Source organism: Buceros rhinoceros, unplaced genomic scaffold, assembly GCF_000710305.1.
Source record: "Buceros rhinoceros silvestris isolate BGI_N320 unplaced genomic scaffold, ASM71030v1 scaffold14234, whole genome shotgun sequence".
In the NCBI taxonomy this organism is placed as follows: Eukaryota; Metazoa; Chordata; class Aves; order Bucerotiformes; family Bucerotidae; genus Buceros; species Buceros rhinoceros.
In genome coordinates this window covers 3,118-31,077 of record NW_010410142.1, presented here as the reverse complement: position 1 = coordinate 31,077, position 27,960 = coordinate 3,118, and the positions used below count along the sequence as shown (strand labels likewise).

The 27,960-nt window shown below is 43.8% G+C and overlaps 1 protein-coding gene across 1 annotated transcript; it reads left to right on the top strand.

The window, feature by feature from the left end:
• The first annotated feature begins 96 nt into the window (after positions 1–96).
• Positions 97–27,960, top strand: CAPN3 (calpain 3, (p94)). Its single transcript, XM_010135497.1, has 24 exons — positions 97–673; positions 7,498–7,567; positions 9,395–9,513; positions 10,170–10,303; positions 10,683–10,851; positions 11,488–11,628; positions 12,752–12,835; positions 13,234–13,319; positions 14,060–14,137; positions 14,596–14,756; positions 15,304–15,473; positions 16,383–16,394; positions 17,545–17,753; positions 18,481–18,517; positions 19,550–19,567; positions 20,714–20,815; positions 22,091–22,162; positions 22,862–22,919; positions 23,495–23,559; positions 24,554–24,622; positions 25,168–25,246; positions 26,785–26,901; positions 27,273–27,331; positions 27,934–27,960. Exons 1-24 carry the CDS (start codon positions 380–382, stop codon positions 27,958–27,960), a joined length of 2,430 nt encoding a protein of 809 aa, XP_010133799.1. The 5' UTR covers positions 97–379.

Sequence of the window (27,960 nt, the reverse complement as noted above, 5' to 3'; positions counted from 1 at the left end):
ATCTCACTAACCCCCTCCCTCTCTCTCACTCTTTGGCTGTAGTTATTTTTAGATTTCATGGGTTGAAGCTTGTCCTTTCTGGATGCTTACAGACCAGGCACACACACATGCTGTAGATACTACAGCTCAGGCATGGGAGTTAGCCCACAGATCTTGCTCAACATCAAGGAATAAATTCTGATTTCTTACAACAAAATACTGCTCTTTGAGAGGATGCACAACGTGCTCAACCACATGGAATTTTGTTGCTTGCAAATTTGACTAGAAGACTTCCAACGGATAGAAAAAGTGGTTTACGCAGTAGCTTCCTCTTTTCTCTAATTTCCTTCCAGTTTGCAAGATCTCACTCTCTTTCAGCCTTGCTGTAAGCCTGATTCCTATGCCGTCCGCCATAAATGCAGCGGTGGCTCAGCAGACAGCTGCTGGGTCAGTCCCCAGCACTACTATTAGCACTACAGCTGAAGGTGCGGGTGGGGGCACTGGGGGTATTTATTCTGCCATTATAAGTCGCAACCAGCCCATTATTAAAGTAAAGGAGAAAACCTATGAAGAGCTTCACAAGAAGTGCCTGGAGGAAAACATTCTCTATGAAGATCCTGATTTCCCACCAAATGAGTCCTCCCTCTTCTACAGCCAGAAAATCCCCATCAAGTTTGAATGGAAAAGACCACGTGTAAGTAACGTTTGCCAAGTGCCTTTTATTTTCAGTAACATGAAGTATTCACCCTGAGCTTACATTTTTACAGAAAGTGTGTGCTGGAGGCAGGGGGTGGGGGGCGGAATTAGCAGGAAATGTATTTCCTTATAGCTCTCCTGGAAGAGAGAGCAGCAGTTAGGGCTGCAGAAGCTCAGAGAGTGTGTATATAATGACTAAACTACAGTAAACCAAAATGAAACAAACAAACAAAAAAGAGATGGAATGAAATATGCAGAAAAAAGAGAGATGGAATTTAATTTTCTTCTTGCATGATTTGCTAGGGATTTTCTTGTCTGAAACTATCAAAGAAAACATCTCCTCATTCGGTAACAAGTTACTGGCTTTGCTGAGGCTTAATTTTTAAACGCCACCTTGTTTCACTTACAACTTGGCTTTAGTATTCTGCTGTTTTCCTAACCTGAGAAAGCAAAAGGACAGGTCATGGTCTGAAACATGCTTTTCTTCAGTTGTTTGTTCCCAACATTGCTTAGCCAACTTGCAAAGGTTGTTTAGCATATTATGCACTTACCATGCATGTGGGTGTTGTAATCACAATGAGGACTGCTCCTGGCTAATAGTCCTGTTTCTTTTTTCTGTCTTGTGGGCATTCCCCAGCCAGCTTCCTCTTCTTTCTCATTCTGAGTGTCTCTCACAGGCAGAGGACTAATTCCTCAATTCCCAATTGATTCTCCATTCTACCACAGGGGAAGTTATCCTTTTTCCCTGTCATTCTTGCTAGGCAGCTACTCCTCTCCAGCAAGGCAGCCCCCAGGACACTGCCATCCCCTGTTTGACAGCAAGGACATGGTTCTGAAGAGCTTCCCCTGCTCCCCCTCTCTGTCAGTTTTTGGCTGCCTCTTCCATTTGCCGTACTTTCCCGACACCCAAATCTGTGCTTCAGTGACAAAGTCAGCGGTGATAGTTAAAACTAACCACAGGAACGTGACTAAATAGCAAAACAGCAGGAGCTCTTGCCTTAGCTGTTACAGACACAGAGAAGGGCTATGTGAGCAACATGGAAGGAACAATGCCAACCCCCATCTGCTGTGCCCAGTGCATGTGTCCTCTATCATTCCTTCATCATCCTCATGGCTGCATCAGCCCCTGGGAATGTGTGCAAATGAGTTAAATGCAGCCACAAGTCAATAATCTTAAGTGGATGGGATTTTCCCTGTTTCAACAGAAAGGAAAGCGATATAGCAGTACAATGGATGAACGCATCCTGGGGCAGACAGGCTGCAAGTGTGTGTATGGGAAAGCGTCAAAACATTTAAAAAGCACGGTGTAACCTCAGACGTGTCTAATAGAACTGAGCATGCACAGATCGAGCCTTTGTTTTTGGGAAGGTTCAGACTTAAGGGTTTCTATCATGAATATATTTCTTTGTGGTAAGAAATAAGTTTGGAAGCTCCATGCTTATTGTTCATGTAGCAGCAACAAGCTGGGGGCTGCATACGACTCAAAATACAACTTAAACACCAAAACCAAATCTGTGTTATTTTGACACAAGTGTTTGGTCACCTGATATATCTGTGGTGCCAGATGCAGGTAGAGCAGAAGCAGGAGACCCAGAAACTTGCAATCCACACCTGCTGAGTACTGGCATGCTGTGGGATCATGGATCTTGTCACTCCTGAACCTGAGAGATGTGGCTGTCCTGCTGTGCACGCACTGGGCCTGATTTGAAGAGAAGCCTGTACCTTCTGTTGCTTGTTTTAAAATGAACCCTGCAATTCAGGTCACTGCTGTACCCAGCAGGTCCCCAAAGAGGAGAGAAAACACATATAACGCTTTCTCTTTTTATAATGTGTCCCCTACCTTGTCATCCATACCGTAAATCAAAGTGAGACACAGGCGCTGATGCAAGAGACCTGTGTCTGTTGGTGCTGATCTCAGGTGACCCAGGACTTTGCTTCGCTGGAATTTGGAACTGGAGGTTATGTAGCACTGGTAGGACTTATTTGACAATGCTATATACCCATACGTAACTACAATAGACACGTTAACAGAACATCATAAAATCAAATAAATGTGAAGTGGTAATACTGGGCTGAAGAGTATTTTTCTAAGAGATTAAAGCAATCAATCATTGAAGCACCAAATGTAACGATTCAACTGCACAGGCCATATTTCATAATGTTTCTGTAAAGATGTGGACAACTTCTTATTAAATTGCAATGGCATTTTTTGGCAAAGAAAACAACTAGCTTCTAAACTATAAAGTAATTTTTAATCACTTTGAAATTGAGGTCAAACTTCAATTGAGTCAGACTTGATAATGTGTTCTAAAAGAAAATAAAATATCACACAGTTCAGAAGTCCTGAGAGAATATCCTAATACTGGCTTCACTCTGGATCCTTTCCCTGATTTTGGTAGCGTATTGTATACGCCACGTACCCCCAGAAACAGCAAATAAAAAAGTGATCGTTGTGCTCTAAAGATCTCATTTAAAACAGAGAGCTTGGAAATAGGCAAACTGTTCCTGACTGCCTCTGGCTTCCTCAGTCACCTAGTCATCCCACCTAATCCATTTGTATCCAAGCACCCTCCCCCCCCCGCCATGAGATTAATGCATGAGAGTCTAATATACGTGAAAATTAATGCTGGCCTAAAATGAGCATTATTTGCGATAACATGAATCAACATGGGATTGTTGAGTGCAAGTTTTTCCACAAGCTCCAGGTATTATTTGAGGAATCACAAAGTTAAGCTAAAGGGCATGTGTCTGCTGGTTGCCAGCGCTATAACCGATGGTTCCCCAGCTGAATGGGGCTTCTTTGCTGTAGCTCTGAGCATACTGTGCTGGCATATGGAAAGGCTACGAGCCTGCTTTTGCACCTGGGATTTGCAAGGACCCCGCAGCAAGTCAGCCGCACGGATGACACTCGCCCAATCCCCAGCCCAGTGTGGGCGACTCGCCCTCCCACATGTGGGCTGCCAGGACCCGGGCTCCCTCCTCATCCCCTGGCAATGGCTGTGCCATGACTTGACCTTTTCCCCAGGGCCCCTACGATTTATTACTGAGGTGCTAAGAGGTGTCCAGCATCCCAGCCCCACAGCTACCCCATGCTCTTGTGCATCTGGCCCTACAGGCTCTTCTCTTTGCAGTCAGTGCTACCCAGAGGTCAGGTTCTCCTCTGCCACCTCCCAAAATGACTGGCCTCTGTGCTGCGAGGGCACGAGGACTGGTCTTGTGCCTTACCGACAGAAGGACAGCTGCCACACAGGGCAGCTGTGAGCCTTGGCATGGGGGTGGTGAGAAGGCCCCTGTAATTCTACTCAGCTAATGACTGCCATGCCATGTCATGAATGCACAGAGCAGACCTCCTAATATTCAATTCAGGCAAAAGCCAAGGGACAGCCCTGAAAGCTTCTCTGAGTAAAGACTGCAGGATCCATCCAGTGTTTCTGTTCAGACTATGCATGAGCATGGTTTAGGTACGAAGAAGGGAAGTAAAATCCCTTTCAGTTAATGCATAATATTAAATAATTTGCTCACTCATGGAAGGTAAGAGAAGCCCAAAGAGCAGTTCTCACCTGCACCGGGTTATATCCAGCTCAGTGATGGGCTGCCCTCAGCTTTCTTAATGGCCCCATCTCCCACACCTATGCTGCCTGTGGGAGCTTGTCTCGCATGAGAGCAGTCATGAGGTTGCTGATCTTTGAGACTTGAGAAAGAAGTCTGTATTATAACATAATGCAGAGTGTTGGGGGGTCCTGCTGCAGTCCTGTTTGGGTCTGATGACTCTAGGACGTTAGTAGGAAGGCTGTGCCATCACACTGTGCTTTCAAATACACTGTTGTCATTCTCCTCGCTCACAGCCAGGTAGTCAGCATGATAATCACCAGATTCAATTACTTTCCCTTCCCTGTGGTGATTCTCTCTGTAGATAAGAAAATCAGCAGGAGGAGCTTTCTTTTCATAACAACTATAGATAAAATCAAGTGACAAACTAGTGGATTTTGCTTAGAATAAAAATGAATCAGTCAGATCATCACAGGTGTGAAGATGTTTGAATTTAGTAATCACAAAATGTGTACCTCTGCAGGCAGTACCACAAAGATGCCATTTAGTGCCACCAAGGCAGGACTTTCAGATGAGAGTAATAAAACTCTAAAACCAGCTTGGTGTCTGAGAACGTCGAGCTCTGCCTTGAAGTCTGCAGCACAGCCATTTAACAGCATGGTCTAGACCATGAGAGGCCAAGGATTGTCTTAGGCAGCCCAAAGAAGATGATTCCTCTGTTTGATAGGATCAGTTTAGGGGATTTACTTAGAGTGCTACACTTTATTAACAGCAGATTTTAAAGGAATCAACGCCTTTTGCTGCAACAGTATAAGCTATCATCTGGAGGATTTTTCTGACACGGAAGAAAAGCTAATGAAACTATAACAAAGGTCAAATGCCATTTTTAGTTGCATGCTGCCTTTGCATTTTCCAGTGCTTCCTTCCAACTGACTCATAAGTACCCTCTGTCCAAAAAGCAGCATGCACTACTAATGGGTTTTTCCTAGGATTCTCTGTCTCCCTTGCTGACTCTTTGTGATGAAATTACAGTCTGAACTGAATCAACCCAGTGAACACAAAGGCCCTTTAATAGTACCCAGGCGGTCTGAGGCACTCGAATCAGAGGAGACTCTCTAGATGAATCATTGCATCAGTGAAGTGCAGCCTAATCTCTGGGGTTCTCTGTGATATAACTTGACCTAAGAGATGAAGAGCAATCCCTTGCTCTGCCAGCAACACTGGGAGGACAGACCTGCCACCTGCGTCTTGAACACCAGGTGATTTTGCTCTGCTGAGTGAACACTTTTCATCAGCCTTGGAAAACATTGCAGCCTTTTCCTGGAGGAGGCTAGCACAGCTGGAGATGAACTAGAGCCATACAATATTAAAAGCATGTCCACAGTGTACTAAACACACCTGGCCACCTAGAGCAATGCAAGAAAAGCATTTCTGCCATAGCCAAATCAGTGCATATCATGATGGTATGATTCCCTCCTTTGCATTCCTTTACCAAGCATCCTCCAAAGCAAACAAGGGCAAGATGCAATTAACACTTCTCACTGTGTACCTCTAATATTTGGAAACAATTAGGCACCATTTAATTACCTTCATCTAAAACGAAGCGTGCTGGATTTCAGAGCTTTTTACTTCAACAGGAGCAGGATCAAGCTAAAATGCAGTAAGAGATGTTGAAAAAATGCAATCCAAAGCCCTGGTATCTCACAGCTAGTTTTCAAGAGAATGCCACAACAATGTGAGGAAGAATATTTTCAACAAAGCAGGTGGGTGGAGAAAAGCATGAAGGCATCTCAAACAGCTACCTTGACAGAACTGGACCCCAGGACAGCTGACTGAGGCCCAAAATAACATGACACAGCCCCTCCATAACCTCCCCTGAGGAGAATAAGGTGACTGCTGGAGGGAGCTAGAAGATGGTCTCTTTGTCTGGCTACATGACTAATCCAAATATTTGCACCAAAACAACCCTGATGATTACTGTGAGGGAGAAAAAAAGTGGGCTCAGGCTAAATAAGAAACTACTACACCTGAAACATGAGTCTGGGAAAATCCAGGGCTGTGCTGGTGACATGGGAAGAAAGCTTTAGACTGCAGAGGTAGCATCAGCTGCGTGTACCGATGCACAAGTAATTGTCAGTTGCTTCTTCTTTCTCCTTCCCATGCCAGCACTCTCATCTTCCAGAAGATTGGGTTCTTGGATGGTACTTTGTCTTCTTCCCCATTTGTAGCTGCTCAGGGAAGTGGTCCTCAGGTTGCAATTTCCTTCTTTCCTTCCCTTACAAGAGATGGATCCAAAAATTAAGTGTCTTCTTTTTCTTCCCCATACCAAGTATTTGAGTATGAGAGACGAGATAAAGCAGGGACTTTTTTTTCTATGTAGGACAGGATGTACCTGCTTCTTCCCTTGGCTTTCCTATACCTGTGCTCCTTTGTCCCATATAGAAAAGGTTCTGTTCAACAGTGCAATAGTCCCATCTCATTTGCTGGTAGCTCCTGTGTAGTCCTTCCCCCCCTGCAGCAATACTTAATTAATGCTGCCTGTTCAGCACCTTGTGCCCATTCTGTACCAGTATAAATACTGACAAACCAAATAGATTGTCCTAAGTGCAGGACAAAAGAAGATCTTCTGGTCCTCAGAGACTAATGATATCTATATACATTTCCGAATGCAACATTGGCAATTAAATAGTGTGACATGAGGAAAAGAATAAAATCTCTTATCCAGTAATTATTTAATTTTCACAAATAATCATCTGATCCTGGGTGAATTTTAAGGAGGAATGTTACTGGGGTTCATTCCTGATGAAATGCGTTCTTCAACCCTATTAATGCCCCCGCATAATAGTTACTGCACATTAGACACCTTAAACCTGCAGTCATTTTAAAATAGTTTGACCTAGTCCCTTGACACTCTTTTCACCTACCTGCTCTCCTGTCTTCTCCAGTGGTTTTTTGGTTTTTTTTTTTTTTTGTTACTGTGTAGAAAAATATTTTTCTCTATTCTTCTTATTTGCACCCCATACAGAGGGAGCCCCCCAGGCTAGCTATTAGACTCTGCAGATACGTGGAGAAAACTCTGGTTGAAATCTGGAACATCCACGTTCCAAAGTATTTTCCTAGTGCAACTCTGCAGCTGAAAATTCTGCAGGAGATTGTGACATCCACAAGAAATTCCATGGGAAAATATTGCCCTGTAAAAGCCTTTACTTCTGTGGAAAACATGCATCATAATGTATGCTTTTCCTGCTCAGTCAGTCTGTTTATATTTTGCAGGAAATCTGTGAGAATCCACGGTTTATTATTGGTGGAGCCAACAGAACTGATATCTGCCAAGGAGAATTAGGTATGGAATTCTTACTTCTACTCTGCACTTTTTAAAGTCTTCATCATAGTTTGGGTCTCACTTAATTTTCTTTTGCTTCCTAGATGATATTTAAAATCCTCTGTCTCAGCACACCACTACACATCTTCTCATTTCTTCTCTCTATAGCAAATCATTGGTACCTGCCTAGTCGCAATCTAGGGAAGAACTTTAAGCAAAAGACACTTTGCAGAGTGCTTTGCTTTTCATGAACTACTGTCATGAGTGTGTTACAAACACTATTTGGCCTTTCTTTTAGGCTCTGAGGGACAAAATTACTTAAGACAAGAGTAAGCAATAAAGAGGAGTTATTTGACTGAGAGAAAAATCTAATCTGTTTATTTTTTCAGGTATTTAGTCTTGCTATTTCCATGCAGGAGCTTCTGAAGGCCTCCAGCTAGAGTGTGCCTTGTACTCAGGGACAACCCCTGTGTGGAAGACCTTAAGCTCAGATGCTCAAAGATACTTTGATATATAGAGCCACTACTTAGGTACAAATGATGCCTCTGCAACAGTCATTCACATGGCACTCACCTGCACTGCTTTGTGAAGTCATTCCCCATGCAGCCTTCCCATGTCTTTCACAGTTTTGTAATACTCCTGTGATCTTTTTCATAAGCTACTAAATCGTAATGTGTGTTAATCCTTTCATTAAATTGTCCTTCTGTGCTTGTGACCATCCTGATCACCTTTCCAGTACTTTTTCCTTTTTTTAACTTATTTAGAACTGCCTTTCTTTTTGAGGTGACCAGAACTTCACAGTTGCCAAGGTGTGGACACAAGTGAATTTACATGTATAATGTGTTGTCTCCTTTGTCCTCCATTCCTTCCTCAACTACTCATAGCATTGTTTACCTTTTTGACTTGTGCCAAACACTGGATAGTTTAGAAAACTCCTGGTCACAGTGAAGCCCACATCTTTCCTAAGGGGAAATAGGTAACTTAGAATGTACTGCTATATGTATAGATCTGGCTTTCCAAAATATATACATATATGTATTTCTATAAGTTTCATAAACTACTTTCACAACTCCCTGAATCAGGTTTAGTTTTCACTACCTTGTATAATTTTCTCACCCCACTAATTCACACTGCTCAGGCAAGCTTACCCTATAACTTCTCTTAGAGTAGCAGGCAGGAAATTTTAGAGGTTGAGGCATCCTTTACTGAACACAGAAGTGTTATGGGAGAAAGTCACTTTCCCAGAGCTCCCAGAGGCTGCAAATTTGTGCAAGGGTCTGAAGGAGGAACTGAAAAGCTCTAAAAAAGACAGTGTTTACAACAGTGCAGACTGTTCAAAAAGAGGAAAATGCTTCAGAGCAATGAAGCAGGAAAGAGGCCCCACGGGACAATGATTGGGACAGTGGCTTATTTTGAGAGCAGAAAATGAACATGAGAGGCTGAACCTCAGCTATACAGAGCTGAGAAGAAAGTTATCTCTCAGCTGGTCTCTGTTCTAAGCTTGGAAGGAGAACTAGTGTGGGAAGTCAGAGAGGCATTCAAATTGGACAGGAAAATCGTAACACAGGTAACAGTGCTCGTCAGGTTTTAGGTGTTTTCTAAATTACAGGGAACATCATCTGTTTAAGAGGTGTGTACCTAGCCACGAATGGTGCCAATGAGCGTTTCTAGAGCACAGATAAAGAAAATGCTGAAGTACTGCAGAACACATTGAGAAGAGCCCTCTCCTGAAAGGTGATGGCATGCTCTACTGAGGATTAACGTGCCACTTCACGGTATCTCAGTTTTTCCCTTTGATTCTAGTTGCTCTGTCCCTTCATTTTGTCTGCTGCTTCTGCACGTTTACAGGTGACTGCTGGTTCCTGGCTGCCATTGCTTGCCTGACACTGAATAAAAAACTACTCGGTAGAGTCATACCTCACGACCAGTCCTTCATACAAAACTATGCTGGCATCTTTCACTTCCAGGTAAGTCCCTTCATGTAACAGGAGGCAGATGTAACTCTGTTTACCCAAGAGAGGGCTCAGCTCTCAGCACACTCTTCTCTCTCGCTTCTCCTCCCTTTGGAAGTGTGAGCGACAACAGGGAAGGAAGAGAGATTGCCTCACCCCAAACTCTTCCAACAGGGCAGTCACGGAAGGGCCAGCCCATACAGGCAATTAGGGAGCGTTAACCCATCAAGGAAGCATTTGCAGATTGCTGTGTCCTGTGCCTAAGGGATCGCAACAGGTGCCCACTTTGGCCTCGCTGCTCAGAAGCAGCGCTACTGCCAGCACAGACATGAGGGGAGTTGGCAAGAGCATCTATTTTTAGGCCCACAAGCAGCTGGTCTGTTAAAAACAAGTTATTGAAGAACTAATTCAGAAAAGATTGACTGCTTTCCACATTCCCTTGGCTCTCCTAAGGGACTTCTCACTGTCCTGCACATGTTGCCCAGGGGATTTCAGTACGGCTGTCTCCCTCTCAACGGCCATCACTTTTTATCACATTACAGAGTGGTTCATTTCCACATTTCTCCCCCTCAGGAGAGATTTCCTCATTTCCTCTGAAAAGCCAGGCTCCCCCCTCCCTGTACAAAGTCAAACCGGGGTGGTGTGTTTTCCTTCTGTTTGCTTTTATTTAGTTCTGGCGCTATGGAGACTGGGTGGATGTCGTCATCGATGACTACTTACCCACGTACAACAACCAGCTGGTCTTCACCAAGTCCTCTCAGCGCAACGAGTTCTGGAGTGCCCTCCTGGAAAAGGCCTATGCAAAGTAAAACAGGAGAGCAGACCATGCCAGGCTCCCTGCCGAGGCGTACCTGTACCACTGAGTACAGGACTTAAAAGGAGCACACGGAGAGGCTCCGAACATACAAATGCCTTTTGCCATAGATTCTTATTCCTCTGAATTGGGGATGGGGTAAAACATATTTCCTAGAGGGGTTTGCTACTTACTCAGAGGTATACATCTTATTCCAAACTTTTTTCTTTTATATGTGCAGGTGGCTTGTGGGTTACCAAACAGATGATTTGTGGGGCTTTTTTAGTATGAGTGTTTACTTATCTATATTTATAAACACAGAACATAGATATAAATATATAGGTGTGTATCTTTAGCTGTGTAAAAGAAAATCCTCTTTTGTCTTTCCAAGACTCCATGGGTCATATGAAGCTTTGAAAGGAGGCAACACCACCGAAGCCATGGAGGACTTCACCGGAGGAGTGACAGAGTTCTACGAGATAAAGGATGCCCCTAAAGATATCTATAAAATCATGAAACATGCCATTGACAGAGGATCCCTCATGGCCAGTTCCATTGATGTGAGTCCGTATGAGCTTTGCAGATGAGCTGTAAGGAATGGCAGAGGAGAGGGACCTCTCCATCTGTAATCAAATAAAGGCCGCCTTTTGGAACTGCTTGGTTTAGTCCAGGTAGTAAACATCCATTTCTAGGAGATGGAGCAATCTCCACTAGACACCACCCATTAGCAAGAGGCAAGTGCAATAAGGGAAATGTACAGCAGCGGAACATGGAGGTGGAACGAAGGATGTGATCAGAAAACCAGCACTTCCCACCTTCAGTGCCCCTGTCCAGTGAAACGAGGTTACTATGGGGGTGCTGCAACTCTGTTAAGACACGAATCTTCGTGTCAAAGAGGCTAGGTGTGCAAACACTTAGGAAATTAACTCTTTGATTGCCAACGTAGCCTCAGATTTTCTTCATTTATCGTGGTAAATTTAAAAGTGAAAAAATGTGTTTCGATAACCATTGTGAAGTATGAAGTTGCAGTAAAGACAGGAGAACAAGCAGTGCTATCATCCGCTGTAGATAAGTATGGACATAACCAGGGAGAAGTTATCAAGGCTATCTTTTACCCCTCATCTATCTTGTTTATTTCTGTTCTCTCTCCCCCCTCAGCTTTCTGCATGATGCTTTTCTCCTATTCTCTATACCAGGATAACCTAGGGTTTTCCTATGGATCAGCGCCTCGGAGCGACATTGGGGAACTGATTGCTCGAATGGTGAAGAATCTAGAAAATGCACAGCTGACTCACTCCTCTGTAGACTACCAGGGGATGGATGAGAGGCCAGCCTGGGTTTGTACACCTCCTGAAGCAGTTCATTTCACAGCACTTTTATTTACAGACAGTTAGAGAAACACATCACCTATGATTTAAATTCTTATTTGACTTCACTGAATTATCCCAACACTAAAGACCTGTTTCTTACAGATGCCACTTGACGTATGTTTTAAAAAACTTCAGTGCTTTCAAACACAGTGATTGGTACAGATGGCTTCCCTGATACAGAGACAAAGAGCTGTTGGCTTGTAGAACAGGCTTATAATGTCCGTAACAGGAATTGATTAGTGGATTTAATTGAGTCCCTCGCTTGCAAAGGATGGAAAAAGCAAGAAAATTAAAATATTAGAATAGGGCAAGATCCATGAATGTGTGAGGGATATGAAAGAAAGAAAAGGCAAGCTCTGCACAGCATTTGCTCCAAGCACAAGAGCATTTGGTAAACATGTTTTGAGACAGAGTGCCATGGAGCTCTGCCCGCAGATGGAGGGCATCCTGCTCTCATGTCGCTCCTTCTAGATTACTACCATTAAGATCTTCATTTGAAACACCTAACAAGGGAAAGAAAAAACATGTTGAGTTTAACATGTGTGATGAAATAGAAAGTAACTCCAGCATACCTAAGTATCTAGCAAAATAAAACCATTTGAGAAAAATCCCATATTGGTAAACTTAAAAGCTTTCAAATCTGTAGAGAGACATTGCCTTCTCCTTCTCTCTGTCAGACAGCTGTCACACCTTGCCCGTACAAGCACATACTATCCCAGAAAGGGCTGAAGAGTCCTACTAATAGAAAATCTTATTATTTTGGTTAAGCATGCTATATACTAGCATGTTCTGCGTGGAAAAAGCAGTAACCTACACAAAGAGGAAAAGCAAATTACGAAATGTCCTTCCCAATTGATATTACAGACTTTTTCATTTTTTAGTTCATGCTTCATTTCTTTTTAACCAATAACATAAATTCTGTGGTCACTAAGCTTGGCCACCTTGGCAAACACAAAGAAAAGAACAAGTGAAAAAACCCTGTCACCTGAGCAGTGTCACATTCCCTCCAAAAGCCCTGAGTGGCAATAGCTGCCTTAGAGCAGCCAGCTGAGCTTTACGTAACTGTAAGTTTTTATTTTGTGTCTAACAGACCATAGTGCCAATGCAATATGAAACCCGGATGTCTTGCGGGCTTGTCAAAGGTCATGCCTACTCTGTCACAGCCGTAGAAGAGGTACGTACAGTCCTTTTCCTCCACCTACGGGGAGCTGTGGTCTACACTGGCCTAGCACCATGCACGTCAGCAAAGCTGTGAGGGAGAAAAAAGCAAAGCAAACGATGAGCTAAGGAAAAAATATTATGTTCAAATAAATGAAAACCTTGGGGAGTAACAAATCTGTCCAAGTTTTGGCTTTGTGGGGAAACAGATATTCCACCACTTGGGCAAAGGTGATGAGAGCCAGCCACCTCCTGGTCTTACAGCCTTCCTACACCTACCCCAGTCATGTCGGGTTGGGCAACGGCCCAGGAAAGCGCCATCAGTGGAGGAGCTGGTACCAGCGATTTGACAGGCCAAACGTTTCCCTTTGAACCTACTCTTTGTCTATTGTTGTTGTGTTCTTTTTGAATTAGACAACATTTAAAGGGGAAAAAATACGCCTGATAAGGCTGAGAAATCCCTGGGGGCAGGTGGAATGGAACGGACCTTGGAGTGACAAGTAAGTAAAATGGAGCTTCTCATGATTTGAAAAAAAAAAATGCAGATTTATTTGCTCTTATGCAGCTTGTGCATGATCCTGACTTTTGATGGTGAGGCATCTGCACTGTCTTTGCTGCCGTTTTGACACACGCACTTTGAAGGTGATCATAGCTGAGTGCTTAGCTGAAGCTGTAAAAAGAAAAGAGTACCTAAAAAAGATGTTAAGAGGGCTTTCATCAATGGAAATAGAGAGCCCCGTCTAATGGCACAGTCAATGTGGTTTTACTGTCTAGCAAGTTCTGCAATGTCCATTTTCAAAACTAGATGTGACAGTAGGAAGATCTTTTAAGTTATGAAAGAACTGGATGAAGCAAGATGTCGGTACACAGCGAGTTTGGATAAAGCTTCTCATCAGGTTTTACTAAAGGGAATTTCAATAGCTACGCCCGCAATGAGAGGCTGCAAACACTTTTTTCTTCAAGCTAAATAAAATGAACACAATTCAGCAGACTTTTGAGAGCTGCTGAGTGGAAATCTGAAGGGAAGGCAGAGAGAGGTAGGGCAATTGCTTTCTTATTTGGGCACATAGAGAAGAGGGTACCGTTGAGAACAAAAGGTCACAAGGCTCACAAAGGAAAATTATATGGCTGCAGTGAGATGACTCTTGACTTTCCACTATATGAAGCTTACAGCAAAGAGTAGGATGTTTTATGAAAATTGTACTGCAGATCATAATCTAACTTGTTTACTCCTTTGAAGGTCAGAGGAGTGGAACTTCATTAACAAAGACGAGAAAATCCGCCTGCAGCACAAAATTATGGAGGATGGGGAGTTCTGGTGAGAATCTCAGTCAAAAACCTGTGCTTCTCTAGGAGTTATGCAACCACAGCAAAAATGGATCACTCTGCACCACTTAAATCTGCTAAAACCTGCAGATTTTGCAGTAATCCCTGTTCCCCTTCATGTATCCCAGTAAGCTCTTCTCTGTGATCCTTTCATTCTCCCACCAGGGTTTATTGAGTACCACCCACACAATCCTAATTACGCTCCACTTCCAGAGTTTCTCCATCACCTTGCTATGCACCATCCTCTGAGCCCAGTTTCCCCCAGTTTGGAGCTGCACCTGCGTTAATCGACCAACCAGCAGGCCGAATGCGTTAGGAAATCATGGCACTCCCACTGCCAATTTGCCCTAACGGTGGCAGTGGTTTTGGTCACGCTCCTCCACCTCACAAGGATCTTTCAGACACCCACCATGTAAATCCATTTGGGTTGTTTCCCCTCCATTCCTCCAGGATATCATTTGAAGATTTCATGAGACACTTCACAAAACTTGAGATGTGTAACCTCACACCTGATACTCTGGAAGCCGATAAACTCCAGACCTGGACAGTGTCAGTCAATGAAGGGCGCTGGGTGAGAGGCTGCTCAGCTGGAGGTTGTCGCAATTATCCAGGTGAGCAATAGGTCTTGAAAGATGTGTCCTCTTTGATGGGAATGGTACTAGATCCCAGAGGAGAAGTCGTACCACGGCCTGATCAGTGCTGGGCCGTAGGAAAAGCCTTGCTTCCCCGGTGGACAAGGCACACAATTTTGCAGCTGGAAATCTTCTATCACTATGTGACAGCAGCTCGTAAACCTAGAAGACAGGCCTGGCAAAGGTAAATCATTGTTCAAATATTTCACAGTGCCCCAACTAAGATAAAAGAGCAATTCTACTCTACCAGTTAGAATTCACTTGGAAAATCCAATTTCTGATAGTTTTAGGTACTTTGGAAGTTTGTCAGATGCTAGTTTTTAATTTTATATCCTCTTTTCCTGTGCAGTTTTGCTAGAACTATGTAAAACCCATAACATGTTAAAAAAAAAATGTGCATACTAGCCCAATTTTAACCTTTCCCTCAAGGGCCTCAGGCAGGGAACTTAAAGGTTCTTTCTGATCATGAGTATCATTAGAAAACTGAAGCTTTACATGTTTGCTTTGGGGTGTTGGGATTTCACAGATACGTTTTGGACCAATCCCCAGTATCGCTTGAAGCTTCTAGAGGAAGATGATGATCCTGAGGATGAACAAGTTGTCTGCAGCTTCCTCGTTGCACTGATGCAGAAAAATAGGAGGAAAGAACGCAAGCTGGGAGCCAATCTGTACACCATCGGCTTTGCCATCTACGAGGTACCAGCTCTAGACCTCGTTCTTTGCACTGTGGTCACAAATCCTGACAGTGGTACCCAGTGACAGGACAAGGGGCAACGGGTACAAACTGGAATGCAGGAAGTTCCATCTGAACATGAAAACAATCATCTTTACTTTGAGGGTGGCAGAGCACTGGCACAGGCTGCCCAGAGAGGTTGTGGAGTCTCCTTCTCTGGAGAGATTCAAAACCTGCCTGGATGAGATCCTGTGCAACCTGCTCTAGGTGAACCTGCTTTAGCAGGGCAGTTGGACTAGATGATCTCCAGAGGCCCCTTCAAACCCTGCCATTCTGGGATTCTGTGACAGCATGCATTTACCAAGAGAGTCACTGAATCATTCAGCCTGATTACATGAACTGCAGTTTTTATTTTGCAAGAAACCCAAAGGAAACCTGGAAGAGAAGAAGAAAATTCAACTCTTTGTAATCATTCAGACCATAATAAGCTCAGGGTTTACCTCATCTATAAGTAATACACTTTTTACACTTTTATAGTGACTTAATGGCAGATTTTAACGTATTCTTTCCCATGTATTCTTCAATCTGCCTTTCATCCTTGCTGAAACTAAACATTTCATTGGTGGAATAGAGTAAGAAAGGAGAAGGGCATCCAAGATGCATACATGGTGATTAACCTATGGCCCTGCTATTGACTTCATCAAGAAGTCAATTTACTGGGTCACTTGCACAAACATATTTAGTTCAGATCTTAGTCAATCTCGTGTAGATACCTGGAAATCTGGAAAGACTTAGAATATTTATCTAACTTGGGACATTTCAATTACTGTCTGTGACCCCAGAAATCTATGTGAATGCCCATCTGTATGATCTATAAATGGGTGGACTCACATAGCAGCTCTGACTGTTTCCTCTCTTTGTTTCTCCCTAAGGTGCCCAAAGAGGTATGAGCAGAACAGAGGCAGACTGACATCTTGATGTATACTCACAGTTTGTGTTACTGTTGTGCCTGTCTGTAAGTCAACAGGAAACCAGTCACGTTTGTTTTCAGAGAAGCAACAGAAGTGAAACTGCTAACCTTTCTGCTTTGAGTGTTTATTTGCAACATTTCGCAAGTAATTTTTAGTTTCTTCTCACCTGGACCCCACTTTCACTTGCACCTTTTCTTCAGTCCTTCTTTTCTATTCGGAATGAGACCTGACCATGGTTTGCACAGTCTGTCAGTGAGCCTGGGCTGCGGGAAGCAGCATCAGCAAGAGCTTTGCCTTTACACTCCATGCAGAATCACTAAACCACTTCCATTTCCTCCTGCAAATAATGCAAATGGCCTATGTCCTGCAGCCTCAGAGTTTTCTCTGTAGTCTTAGAATTCGTCTGGAGAACAGTGATTCACCAAAGAAATTGTGTTTAAAATACACAGATTAAGTTTTTCTGAGCCTGGCAGTAGCTGAATCATTGGCATTGCAAGTTTTGCAAACAAGCTCACCTGAAGGCTGTGTTACCTAGAAAACATGCAGATGACAGTCTGAATGTTGTCTTTGCTGACTATTGCAAAGAAATTGCAGAAAACAGCCTGCAAGTGTTCTTAGACACAGTTCTTGACTCAGTGTTCACATTTGAACCCATGCAACATTTGATTATTGTGTTTCTTTAGCAGATACAGAATTCATGTTTTGTCCAGGCAAGAACACATTTCCACTGAAAGCACCTTTACCTTACCACACTGCACGTAGGAGTCCACATACACCGTTCATTGCCATGCCACCCTCCAAGGAAAGTAGCTGAGCTTCGGTTACACACAACTTGGCATCCAACAAAACAGTCAAATGAAAGTGCCTACACAGCAGAAGTCAGCCAATGTGTTGCAGGTGGGCCCTGGAGCAGCCCTCAGAAGTCAGCTAGACCCAGCCAGTAGTGACTTAAAGGTGACAGGCTCTGCCTCTGTTACCGCCTAGCATCCCTCCTCAGCTCTCTGCTTGCTAAGCTGCTGCTTCATTTGTGTTTTCTGTCCCAGCCATGTACTGCCTGCATGAGGAGCTACCTGGGGAATGCTGTAAGAGTTCCTTGAAGACAATTTGGCTCGTTTTTCTGCAGATGCATGGTACTAAGCACCACTTGCAAAAGGATTTTTTCCTCTACAATGCCTCCAAAGCTAGAAGTAAGACCTATATAAACATGCGAGAAATCTCTGAGCGTTTCCGGCTACCTCCCAGCGAGTATGTCATCGTTCCCTCAACATACGAACCCCACCAGGAGGGAGAATTCATTCTGAGGGTCTTCTCAGAGAAAAGAAGTCTTTCAGAGTAAGTTGCAGTCCATTTATCTGGCTGTAAAGGCGGAGGTGAGCTTGCCAATCTGCTATAGTCATGTTCCCAGTTTCCTACACCCTGCTTTTAATTTTCTTGACCTCATTAGAAACTCCAAGCTGCAAACTCATTTCCCCAAGATTCCCTTATAGTCTATCAAGAGCCTACTTTGAATAGTCTTTAGAGAAGCTTACTACTTGCAGGATATCCTTTGTAAACATACCATTAGCCATTTTCAATAACGAAAATGAACCTGTTCATTTTTTACTGCTCTGTGCACTGGCTAGAGTTTGGGCCACGTAGCTCATTGAACCAGATCTGATTTCAGTCACGCATTAAACACAGAAAAAGGTGGTTATTTCTTTTCCATCTTGCTCTTCGAACTAGTTTCCCAGAGCTCAGCAAATTGCAGGCAGTGTCACTCTACTTAGACCAAACAGCTTCTGTTTTACTCCCAGCTGTCAAAGTTCAGTGTTATCAAAGCTATTTAGAAGAGTAAAAAATGTGGCAGCCCTCCTGGAAGTGGTGCGTGGGATACTCAGCTCAAACTGGGAAAAAAACTAGAGCCTGCAGCTGTAATGCTGGGAAGCCAGCCCACCCCACTGGCTGTTCACAAAGTTCAAGTGGCTACTTACAAACCAGCTACAGAAACAAGCAATGTTGGGAACATTGCTGATTTTTGCTGAACTTTCCTGATTTTTACTTACTTTCTGCTCTCTTCTAGGGAGGTTGAAAACATGATTGAGGCAGAGCGTCCATCGGTGAGTACTGTCCCGGGCCTCTTTTGTACGTGAACAGGGGTAGAGAGAAGAAAAGCATCACATCTAGGGAAACCTACATCAGGAAATCATTGCAGCCACATGACAATAAATTCCTACATTTTTTCTCATCAAGAAACTCCTGTTAACACTTGTTTTATATACACTACTTTCTGATTTGGTCAGACCAAAATCTTTTGCCAAATTTGAAACCTGCTCCTGGCGTAAAGCAGCTGGATGCTAAGCACTGCGTTTGCATTTATCAATGGAGATTATTCATTTACCAGGGGAGGCCTTGCTCTGTGCTCCATGATATTTTGTTTGTGTAACCAGTATCTCATCTAATAAGGAAAACTACCTTATTTTGAAATACATGCTTTCTGGAAAGGGATCCTAATAATGCTCTGGTTGAAACTAGAATCTGTGACAAGCTCTAACTCTTTACTCTGGGGTTTTACACATCGTTGTGGGAATACACTAGAGCTAATAATTCATCTTGGAAAAAAAAATCAGAGGAAATGCTCTTGCACAGAATTGAGCTTCCTCAAACTTTACTCAGAAGCATTCCCTTTCAGTTTGTGGTCATGATAAGAAAATGTATGTCCAAATCTGGTGGAATTTAATTGCAGCTTCAGGTAACTGGTCTGTGGGCACAGAAATCCAATCTCCACTGCACCGATGGGTTGGGGAAAAGAATAGTCAGAGCTAAAGGTAAAATAGAGATTTTATTCAAGCAGACAAAGCCCCGGATAAGATGAGACACTGTTTTGCTATGGTTTCTGCAATTTCTGTCCCTCAGTATGCAATTTCTTGGTGGATGCATTTTCCCTCAATTTTGAAGATTTAAGAACTGTATGAATATAGGAAAGGGTAAAAAATTGTATGAATATAGGAATGGGAAAAATAAATGGGAAAAATAAATGTGAGAATAGGCAAGAGAGAAAATAAAACTTTACCATCAGCTCTGCATAATCTGGGTAAAATCCATAATTCTGTTTAATAACACTTAAAAAAAAATTGTCTCTTTTTGTACAGAAGAAGAAAAAGGGCAAGGTGAGTACTTGGGCAATGCCCTGAGTGCCAGCAGGCAAGGAGCATGTGCAATGCATGCAGCAGGAGCAGAGTTCCTTGGCACCATGATTTCCCTGCACCCAGAATATGATCGAGTTAATGAGGGGCGCTGGATAAATGGCCATCTGCAGGGAGCAACGAGTTTGTCTTCCTGCGCTAAATTCTACTGAAATAGCATGAGCATCACATACCCTTCTCACTCAAGGTAGTGGCAAAAGGGTAACAGAAACTTCTCGGGTTTGTAAGCTTGATCCTCTGGGTTGATCGAAGTGCCCTTCCCTCCTGCCACTCCGCAGGCACCCTGACGCCCCTTTCCAGTGAAAAGCGCACCTTGTCCAGACGCTCACCCTCACGTTTGCTTTCTGTTGCCTAATGCAGCTATTCCTCTTTCCTGAAGTTTCTGGTCGCCAAAGTCCAGGATTCTCCTTTCAATTCTACACGATACATTTAGGACCTTGAAAACGTAATCAGATATGTTGATCTCAAGGCAGGCTGAATGCAATTAATATTCTAGGGTAACACATTCCCATCTTGTAGCAGTTTGCTTTGTTCTGAATGCACTAAAACAGAGCAATTGCACGTGGCTGCTTGCCGCTGAATGCTTCAAGAATTAATACAGAGAGAAAGAACACAGGTTTTGCATAACCAACAAGCTCCTAAGCAAATACTCCTTTTGTGAGTAGGATTCAGATTCTGTTTGTTTTCAGTGCTACTGTCCTTCATAGAGAGAGGAAAGTTCATCCATTTAAATGAAAATCGAGAATCTGGGAGGTTTATTTCGCTAGAAAGCCCCGAAACAGCAACAAAACCCTGAGAAAACCACCAACAACAAGAAGAGACACACATTTAAACAGATACTGGCTTTCTGGGACAGAAAGCTAGAAGCCAGAGACTGCAGTATTTTGCAAAAAGACTTTTGCAGCTTTTTTAGCATGAGCAGTAACTTCAGAAATTCTTCCCCATTTTTTTGCTTGTGTTTCTTTCATTCCCAGCTCTGTCTTCTCTGCTCATGCTCTCAGGGGCAGGAGCTCTTGCTGCATGCACTTTACCACAGAACGGTTGTCAACAGCTATTGTCACTTCTTGCATAATTTCCATTTCTCTGTTGCTCTCTTCCTTCTTCTTCTAGCCAATCATCTTTGTTTCCGACAGAGCGAACAGCAATAAGGAGCTGACAGCAGATGAAGACACTGGCAAAGATGGTGAAAAAACCCGCGTAGATGAGAAAAAGGTTTCTGCAGCAAGTGGCAGAGGGGGAAGTAGAGGTTGGCATGGCCTGATGTGACAGAGTGGCTGAGGAGAGCACAGGAACGGGGTGAAGAAGTGTCCTGAGATAATTAATAGCTTTTCATCCAGTCTCACCATAACTTCCATCTGGTTTATGTGGATCTCAAGAGTATGAGCAAACAGAGACTATCCCTTCAGTTATTTAACACCTGTAAAGAAGGATTTAGTTGCTTGAAAGCATCTTCTGATTGCTTTTTCATGCAAGAATCCTGTCTGTGAGAGATCCCTTCCCTACAAGCAGTGCAGTTCAATCCGCTCTTGCTCAGCCGCCTGAAGCAGTACCTGCTTTACGCGGGGCACGTGCAGAAATTGCACATGAGGGGGTTCAGGAGCTCTTGGCAATGATCACGGCCTCTCCCCTCACTGGCCAGAGGGGAAAGGGACAAGTAAACCCAGGAGCTCCTGCACCGCTCCACTACCAGAGAGGAGGAAAACAGGGTGGTGAAGTCAGAGTTTCTGCCTGCAGGTGGGTGAAGCACACGAGATGCAACAGCCAGATCCTGCACGCAGGCTCACGGCATCTGGAGGCATGGCTGGAGTGTCTGCCTGCAGGGAGCCTGCTGGTCTGCTGCCTGGCTGCCAGGGCAGGCAGTGACAATGTGGGACCAAATCTTAACCTTCATCTGCATTTAGACAAACAGAAATTAAGAACTAAGCCAAGAAATTAACTTTACTTTGTTACACATAATTCCTGTAATTTAATATTGCGGGGAGAAATATAGTTTCCTTTTCCAGTATCGATCTCACAGTTCAGGCTTGCTCTTTGCTCATGTCTGAGAAAGCTTCACTTTCGTCATTTTTCACTGTCTCACACCCTACGTGTCTCCAGCAAGGGGCCCCCCACAGTACAAAGAGTTCTCATGCCGAATCCCTCTGGTCAGTTCATAGCTTACAGGGCAGCTATGGAGCAGATATGACTCTTCTGCTCCAAACGTCTCCTGTGCAGTGTCTCGAAACAAAAAATTATAAGATAAACATCTGTCAGTGAAAGTAAACATTTAGGCTCCTTCCAGGAGAAAGGAGAGCAATGGGATGAAGTTAAATACTCACTAGTTTAGCCAAGGAACACATTTAACCAAAAAAAGGGGGAAGGAACGGGAGGAAGATGTGTTCCTCCAAAGACCTCCAGGTTCACTGAGAGGGTGAGAGCGCTGTCCAGGCCCTTTCCCTTCCCTGCTGAGCTAAGGATGTTACCTCTTCTCTGCTTATCTCTTTTCAGCGTCCTTCAGCAAAAGGTCGTGAGGAAGAGGAAAAACAATTCAGGAATATTTTCCGACAGATCGCAGGGGATGTGAGTACGCAGCCAATCCCTGTTTCTGCGATCCAAGCAGCCTAGCCACAACAGCACCTAAACCAGCTTCTGCACAGGTTCAAAACATGGAATTCTAAAATCTCCTTTGAGTTACTTCACATCAAGTTTCCTTCAAGATCTGAAGCTAAGCAAAACCAAATCAAAACCCAGTGAAGTATACAGCTATCTTCATATGTGCATATAAACTATTCCCATTGCTACGAGGGATCTTTGTTTAAATTCAGGCTTTGCCTTCTGTCACTACTACATGGTGCTATTTTGCATAGCATGTGTAAACAAGGTAGAAGGGCAAGGCCCTGCGGTATGTATACGCTTAACGAGTGAAGTTAGAAGTAAAAACAGATCAAAGAGCTGCATAAATCAAGAGGCTGCAAACGGGTTACAGGGATTTTTGCATTTTGCTTTTCAGCTTCCATACAGTGGCTGGAAATGTCTGGTCATTTTTCTAGTTGTAGTTTAATAAGCACTGTATGGTAATGTAACCTACCTTGTACCGCAGCCTCAGGAAAGATTTGGACCAGTGTTTATATGAGCTGGAATGCTTTCTAGTTCAAAGCATGTATACGCCATACTGAAAAGTGACCAAAGACTTCACGCTTTTTGCATATCTGCCTATAAAATGATCTGCTGCATGAAGAATGTTGTAATTAATGATATTTGCACCATGTTTCCCACCAGGACATGGAGATCAACGCTGAAGAACTCAGGAATGTTCTCAATAATGTCGTAAAAAAACGTGAGTTTAAGCATGTTTTTCTGTAACTTTGAACAAAGAAAACTGTGATACAACCCTCTACCCCGGAGTTACACTCTAAAAATTATTCATGTCTTCACACTAACAGATTTCCTAGTTACCTACCTCTCCGTAGACTTTGCATCTGAGACTTCAGTGAGCTGAAATTTTCAGAGACGCTCTCTATCAGTGACCAAGTACCGATAATGCAGACATGAGCAAATGTTCATTGGGAGCACCGCACAGGACCACGGAGCACGCCCAGGAGTCCGCAACGGCCCTTTAAAAACATTCTAACGGAGAGGCAGACCTTTCTCCCTGTCTAGCAAACTGTATCCTAGAGAGCCTGGGCTTGCTTAGATACCTGAAAGTTAGAGTTTTCCAGAGGTTTTTATCGCATATAACGGATCAAGAAAAGTAATCTCTAATTCACAAGCAATAACATTGTTTAAGAGTCTTTTCAGATTTTGCTACCACTCGTTTCTTACTGGCTTCTACTTTGAGTAAGGTTACACCCAAAAAGAAGCAGCACTTGCTGACTTGCATGACCTGTTTTCACCTGGGGTCGTTTGTTTCAGATAAAGACCTAAAGACAGAAGGGTTTGAACTGGAATCCTGCCGCAGCATGATTGCTTTAATGGATGTATCCTTTTCTGGTGAAAGAGGAGTGCTTGAAGCCACGCTAGTCCACTTGTGCTTTATTTCCCACCACTACACGTACAAAACTTCGTAAGCCAGGGGATCGGAATAGTACCTGACAGTTTGTAGTCAGGTAACACAGCGTTCTTGGTTTGGCACATCGTAACGTCCCAACTTTAGTGCAGTTGGCAGATGAAAATATTCCAAAGCAGAACACCACAGAGTGAGTCAGTCGGTACGATACCCGTCCGTAGATACCAGCAACGGGCCAGCTCAGGGACTAACGCATGATTTAAAAAAACTATTTTTTTTTTAAACCAACTCAACATTAACTACAGTTCTTGTCAACAAACTTGATGTATTTCTCCCGTAGCTTCGAGTTTATAATGTATTATACATGCCACTGTGTGCTTAGCATTGTCTCAGAGCGAGTATCACAAAAGGCACTACAAGATGCCATACGGGGTTACCTCTGATACAACATCGCTCGATTGTCTTATTTGACATAGCCCGATTTTGAGAGAACGTAAGCACATTCATAACCAGAACAGAATCGTAATGACAACCCAGAGCCATAATGGAGCCTAAACATGTTTTTCTAGATGACTTTAATCAGCATTTTGCTTAGGTCTCAATTCACTTTAAGCAAGGCAGAAAGAGCTTCGCTCTAAGATAAAGCTCAGTTGTCTTAAAAACCCTGGGTAAGCCTCACATTTGCAGGTATTTGGGAACATCCTGCTCGTGTACTTGATAGCAGCTCCAGGAGCAGTCCTCTCTCCTGCACCAGGTGCTCGCTTCCACACAAGGTGCAAATGGTACCTCACACTCCCGAAACAAAATACTATGCACAAAAACCGTACTGCCGGGTTCAGCCAGCTCTTAATGCTGAGGAGATCCTCAGCCTTGTCTCGCATTCATCCTTTCACCAGTCGTTGCAGACTTAATTAATTTTCTCTTTAAAACATTGTGGATTTTTTACCTGAATGTTTGTATCACAGACAGATGGCTCAGGGAAGATAAACTTCGATGAGTTTCGACATCTTTGGGACAAAATTAAAAGCTGGCAGGTATTGTTCTTTGCAGCTTCTTTGTATAGAAAACCCAGAGCTCTCTACATACACTACAACAAAAAGAAAAGCTTTAAAAATAGCAGAGTAGCTTCTAAAAAGAAAAGGAATATCTCTCTTCCTCCTACTCACAGCCTGAGTAAATAACCTGAAGCTCTGAAGCTCGGGCACTTGCATAAGGTCTTCCCACATGAGAACAGCACAGAAGTGTACATATCAGAGGAGAATGGAAACTAACTCAGGCCTCACACGGAGCTTAATTAGGCCAATCAAGAGAGAGGATTAACAGCATAAACTCGAGTCAACCAAGGAGTGTCTCCAGGGGGTAGCTTTTTCCTTGTCATGTCATGGAGCTAATTAATTTTACTTTGTGACTGGGAGGAGCTCCGTGATAGCAACCCAGACTGCCCAGCAGCAGCAGTGGAAGGCAGACAGCAAAGCCCGCAAGTCCCCGAGGCCCTCACACCACACCCAGCCAGGGGCAACATTCCCCAGAGTACAAGCTTTTATTTCTGATGTGTATTTCTTTCATTTTCTTTTTGCAGAAAATTTTCAAGCATTATGACACGGATCATTCAGGAACCATCAACAGCTACGAGATGCGCAATGCAGTCAGGGATGCAGGTAATTCCCCCAGCATGCGGTGCCTGACAGCTGAGGAAACGTTATTTTCTTTGATATATCACAGGGTGAGACCAGGAACGGACAGTGCTGCCTTTTAAAGACAGACCCTAGAGAAATTTAAATGTAGGGTTTTTTCCCCAACAGATGATCTCAAACAGCAAGCCTTGCCAAGGAGTATGGTCTTGCCGATGGAATAGTTCTCTTCAGCTCTTTAAACTTCGCAGGGCGTGGTGCTCTGCTGTCTGAGGGATCTCCCACTTGAGGTCCTGCTGTTCAGGGCGTGCTGTAGACGGTTGCTCTCATTGAAGCTGTGGATTCTTTATGTTACAAAGAAAGAACAGCGGAAAACCTTCGACCCAAGTGTACAGGCCCTGAAAGCGAAGGGAAACAGGTCCGTGGCCCAGTCTGCATCAGAGGCAGGATACGTACGAGTCCTGCTCGTGGTTCTGAGGTACTAAGCCACTGTGGGCTCAGTCTCCTACCTACACAGTGAGAAGAAAGTATTTTTGCAAAACTTGCAGTCGATGGCATTTACCCTGCAAAGAGATGCTTTTGACTTCTCTCGCTGCTTCTCTCAAACACACTGGTCTGCTTCTTGCCCCGGACAGCAGCTTTCCCCAGCAAACGTCTTCACCAGCTCTCTAACCGAGCAAGATGACTTTTTTAATCAGAAAATCTGAATCTTACAGTTTCACTGTAAGCCTAGATGGGATGATTTCAATAACACTTCATCTCCAATAGTATTTTGGCACATCAGTTACCAGCTCATCAAGGAACAAAACCAGGTGGCTATCTTGTACTTCACAGAACATCCGTGATTCGATCCTTTGCTAAAGACAAACCACTTGGATGTGGGACTCCTGATGCAGCAGAAATACAGGTCATTTTTATTCTTCAGGTTTCCATTCCTACCAGGAAGGTTGCCAATGTTAAAAACAAAACCAAAAAACACCAAGAAACCCCCACCTTTAAATATCTGTTGCCTTCAGAACTAAGAACACATTTTAGAATAAAAATTTCTGGGTCTCCAAGCGTATAGGCCATGCGTGACCTTGTGTTTAGCCAACAACCAGCAGCAGCCAAACAGCCCCTTCCCAAAGCTCGCGCGCTGCAGCAGTCAGTGCCGTGGTGTTTGGTAACACCATGCCCAGGAGTTACCTCCTGATCGCGTTTTTGACCATGGCGCTATTGTCTTTTCAGAGCAGCTCCCGTGTGTCTGCCACCCCGGTTTTGTCGCTTTGCTCTTACCAGGCTCAGCTAAGCTGCAGACCCTTTGATGTAGACCTCTCCTCTCCATACTTACAGCACGAGGAAACTCATGTGCTATTGGCACTCCCAAATCGTAATTGCAAAATGTTAATCCTGTTTTAAGAAAGCAGCTGGACAAGAAAGCTCCTTACAGCTTTACATCGTATTTTTTAGCGGCTGCCGCAGTAACCTCCAGCAGAGCCTGGGAAGAACCGCTCCTGGAGGCTGACGGGCACCAGCGCTTCCCCCCGCCCGTGGCCCAGCTGTGCCCTGTTTCTGGTCCTCTGCAGGTTTTCGGCTGAACAACCAGCTCTACGACATCATCACCATGCGCTACGCGGACAAGAACATGAACATTGACTTTGACAGCTTCATCTGCTGCTTCGTGCGCCTGGACGCCATGTTCAGTGAGTGGCTGCCCCAGTCTCACCGGGCTGCCTCCCCTCCTCGCCCCCAAAATGCACCGTCGTTCTTAAAGCAAAGCTTGTTTCAAGCATACTGCCTACACAGAGTAATAATGATTAAAGATACGTGCTCAGGGAATCTAAAACACGACAGCGATCTTGTGCAAACACAAAAGCAAGCACTGCGATTTTCCTTGTATTAGCCAAGGAAAAACCCAGCAGAAATACTTGCTGACCACGTAAGTAAATACCTGCCCGAGTTTACAGGACACAACAGGAGCACAACTGGGTTTGCTGTCTGGGTTTGCTGTCTGGGTCCCTCTACACACACAGTCATTTAATCTACTGCGTATTTTTTTGTTTCCGTGCTTCAGGGGCATTCCACGCCTTTGATAAAGATGGAGATGGCATCATTAAGCTCAATGTCCTGGAGGTAAACTGCTTTGTGCCAGCACTTCTAACACAATGTCACAATTCCAAATTCTAGTTGTATTGTTTAGTGCACATGTTCTTAAGGGAACTTGTGAGGGCTAGTCTGAAATTGTCATCCAATCCGTAAGAAGCTGAAAACCTCTTAAAACTTTGCTACCAATTTTAAACAGAAAACATCCATGACCTCCAGCAACAGCTGCGCTGTGAGTCTCCAGTTGGTGCTGAAGGGCGCAGCGGTGGACTCTTCATGGCATCTTTAAAGTCCTTAAAAAAACTCTTTTTTTCTTTTAGGCAATTTAAATCAAACATACTGATATGGTCTTAACATAGTTCTTTACCTTTTAAAAATCTTATTAAGGTGACTTTAAAAATTTCAACTTAAAAGCATGTCTTCTGCTAGGGGGACCAAAAAAACCCTCTTCACTTTTTTGCAAGGGAAGGGGGAATAGGAGCAAGAAGCCTAAGACAAAATTCCCCACTGCCCCTGTGATGCGTACTGAGTGTCAGCAGGCAGCTGCCTTCCACGAGACAGCGGTGCCTCACTAGAATTTGTCGGAGGATGCCAGCACATCTTCCATCCTCTAACCGTACCCCTCCTTTCAGTGGCTGCAGCTCACGATGTACGCGTAA

Excerpts from the sequence above, each read along its gene's own strand:
- CAPN3 (XM_010135497.1), top strand. The coding sequence starts at position 380 with ATGCCGTCCGCCATAAATGCAGCGGTGGCTCAGCAGACAGCTGCTGGG. Across the intron at positions 10,852-11,487 it reads TCATGGCCAGTTCCATTGAT|GATAACCTAGGGTTTTCCTA; the intron begins GTGAGTCCGTAT and ends TCTCTATACCAG. Across the intron at positions 12,836-13,233 it reads CTGTCACAGCCGTAGAAGAG|ACAACATTTAAAGGGGAAAA; the intron begins GTACGTACAGTC and ends TTTTTGAATTAG.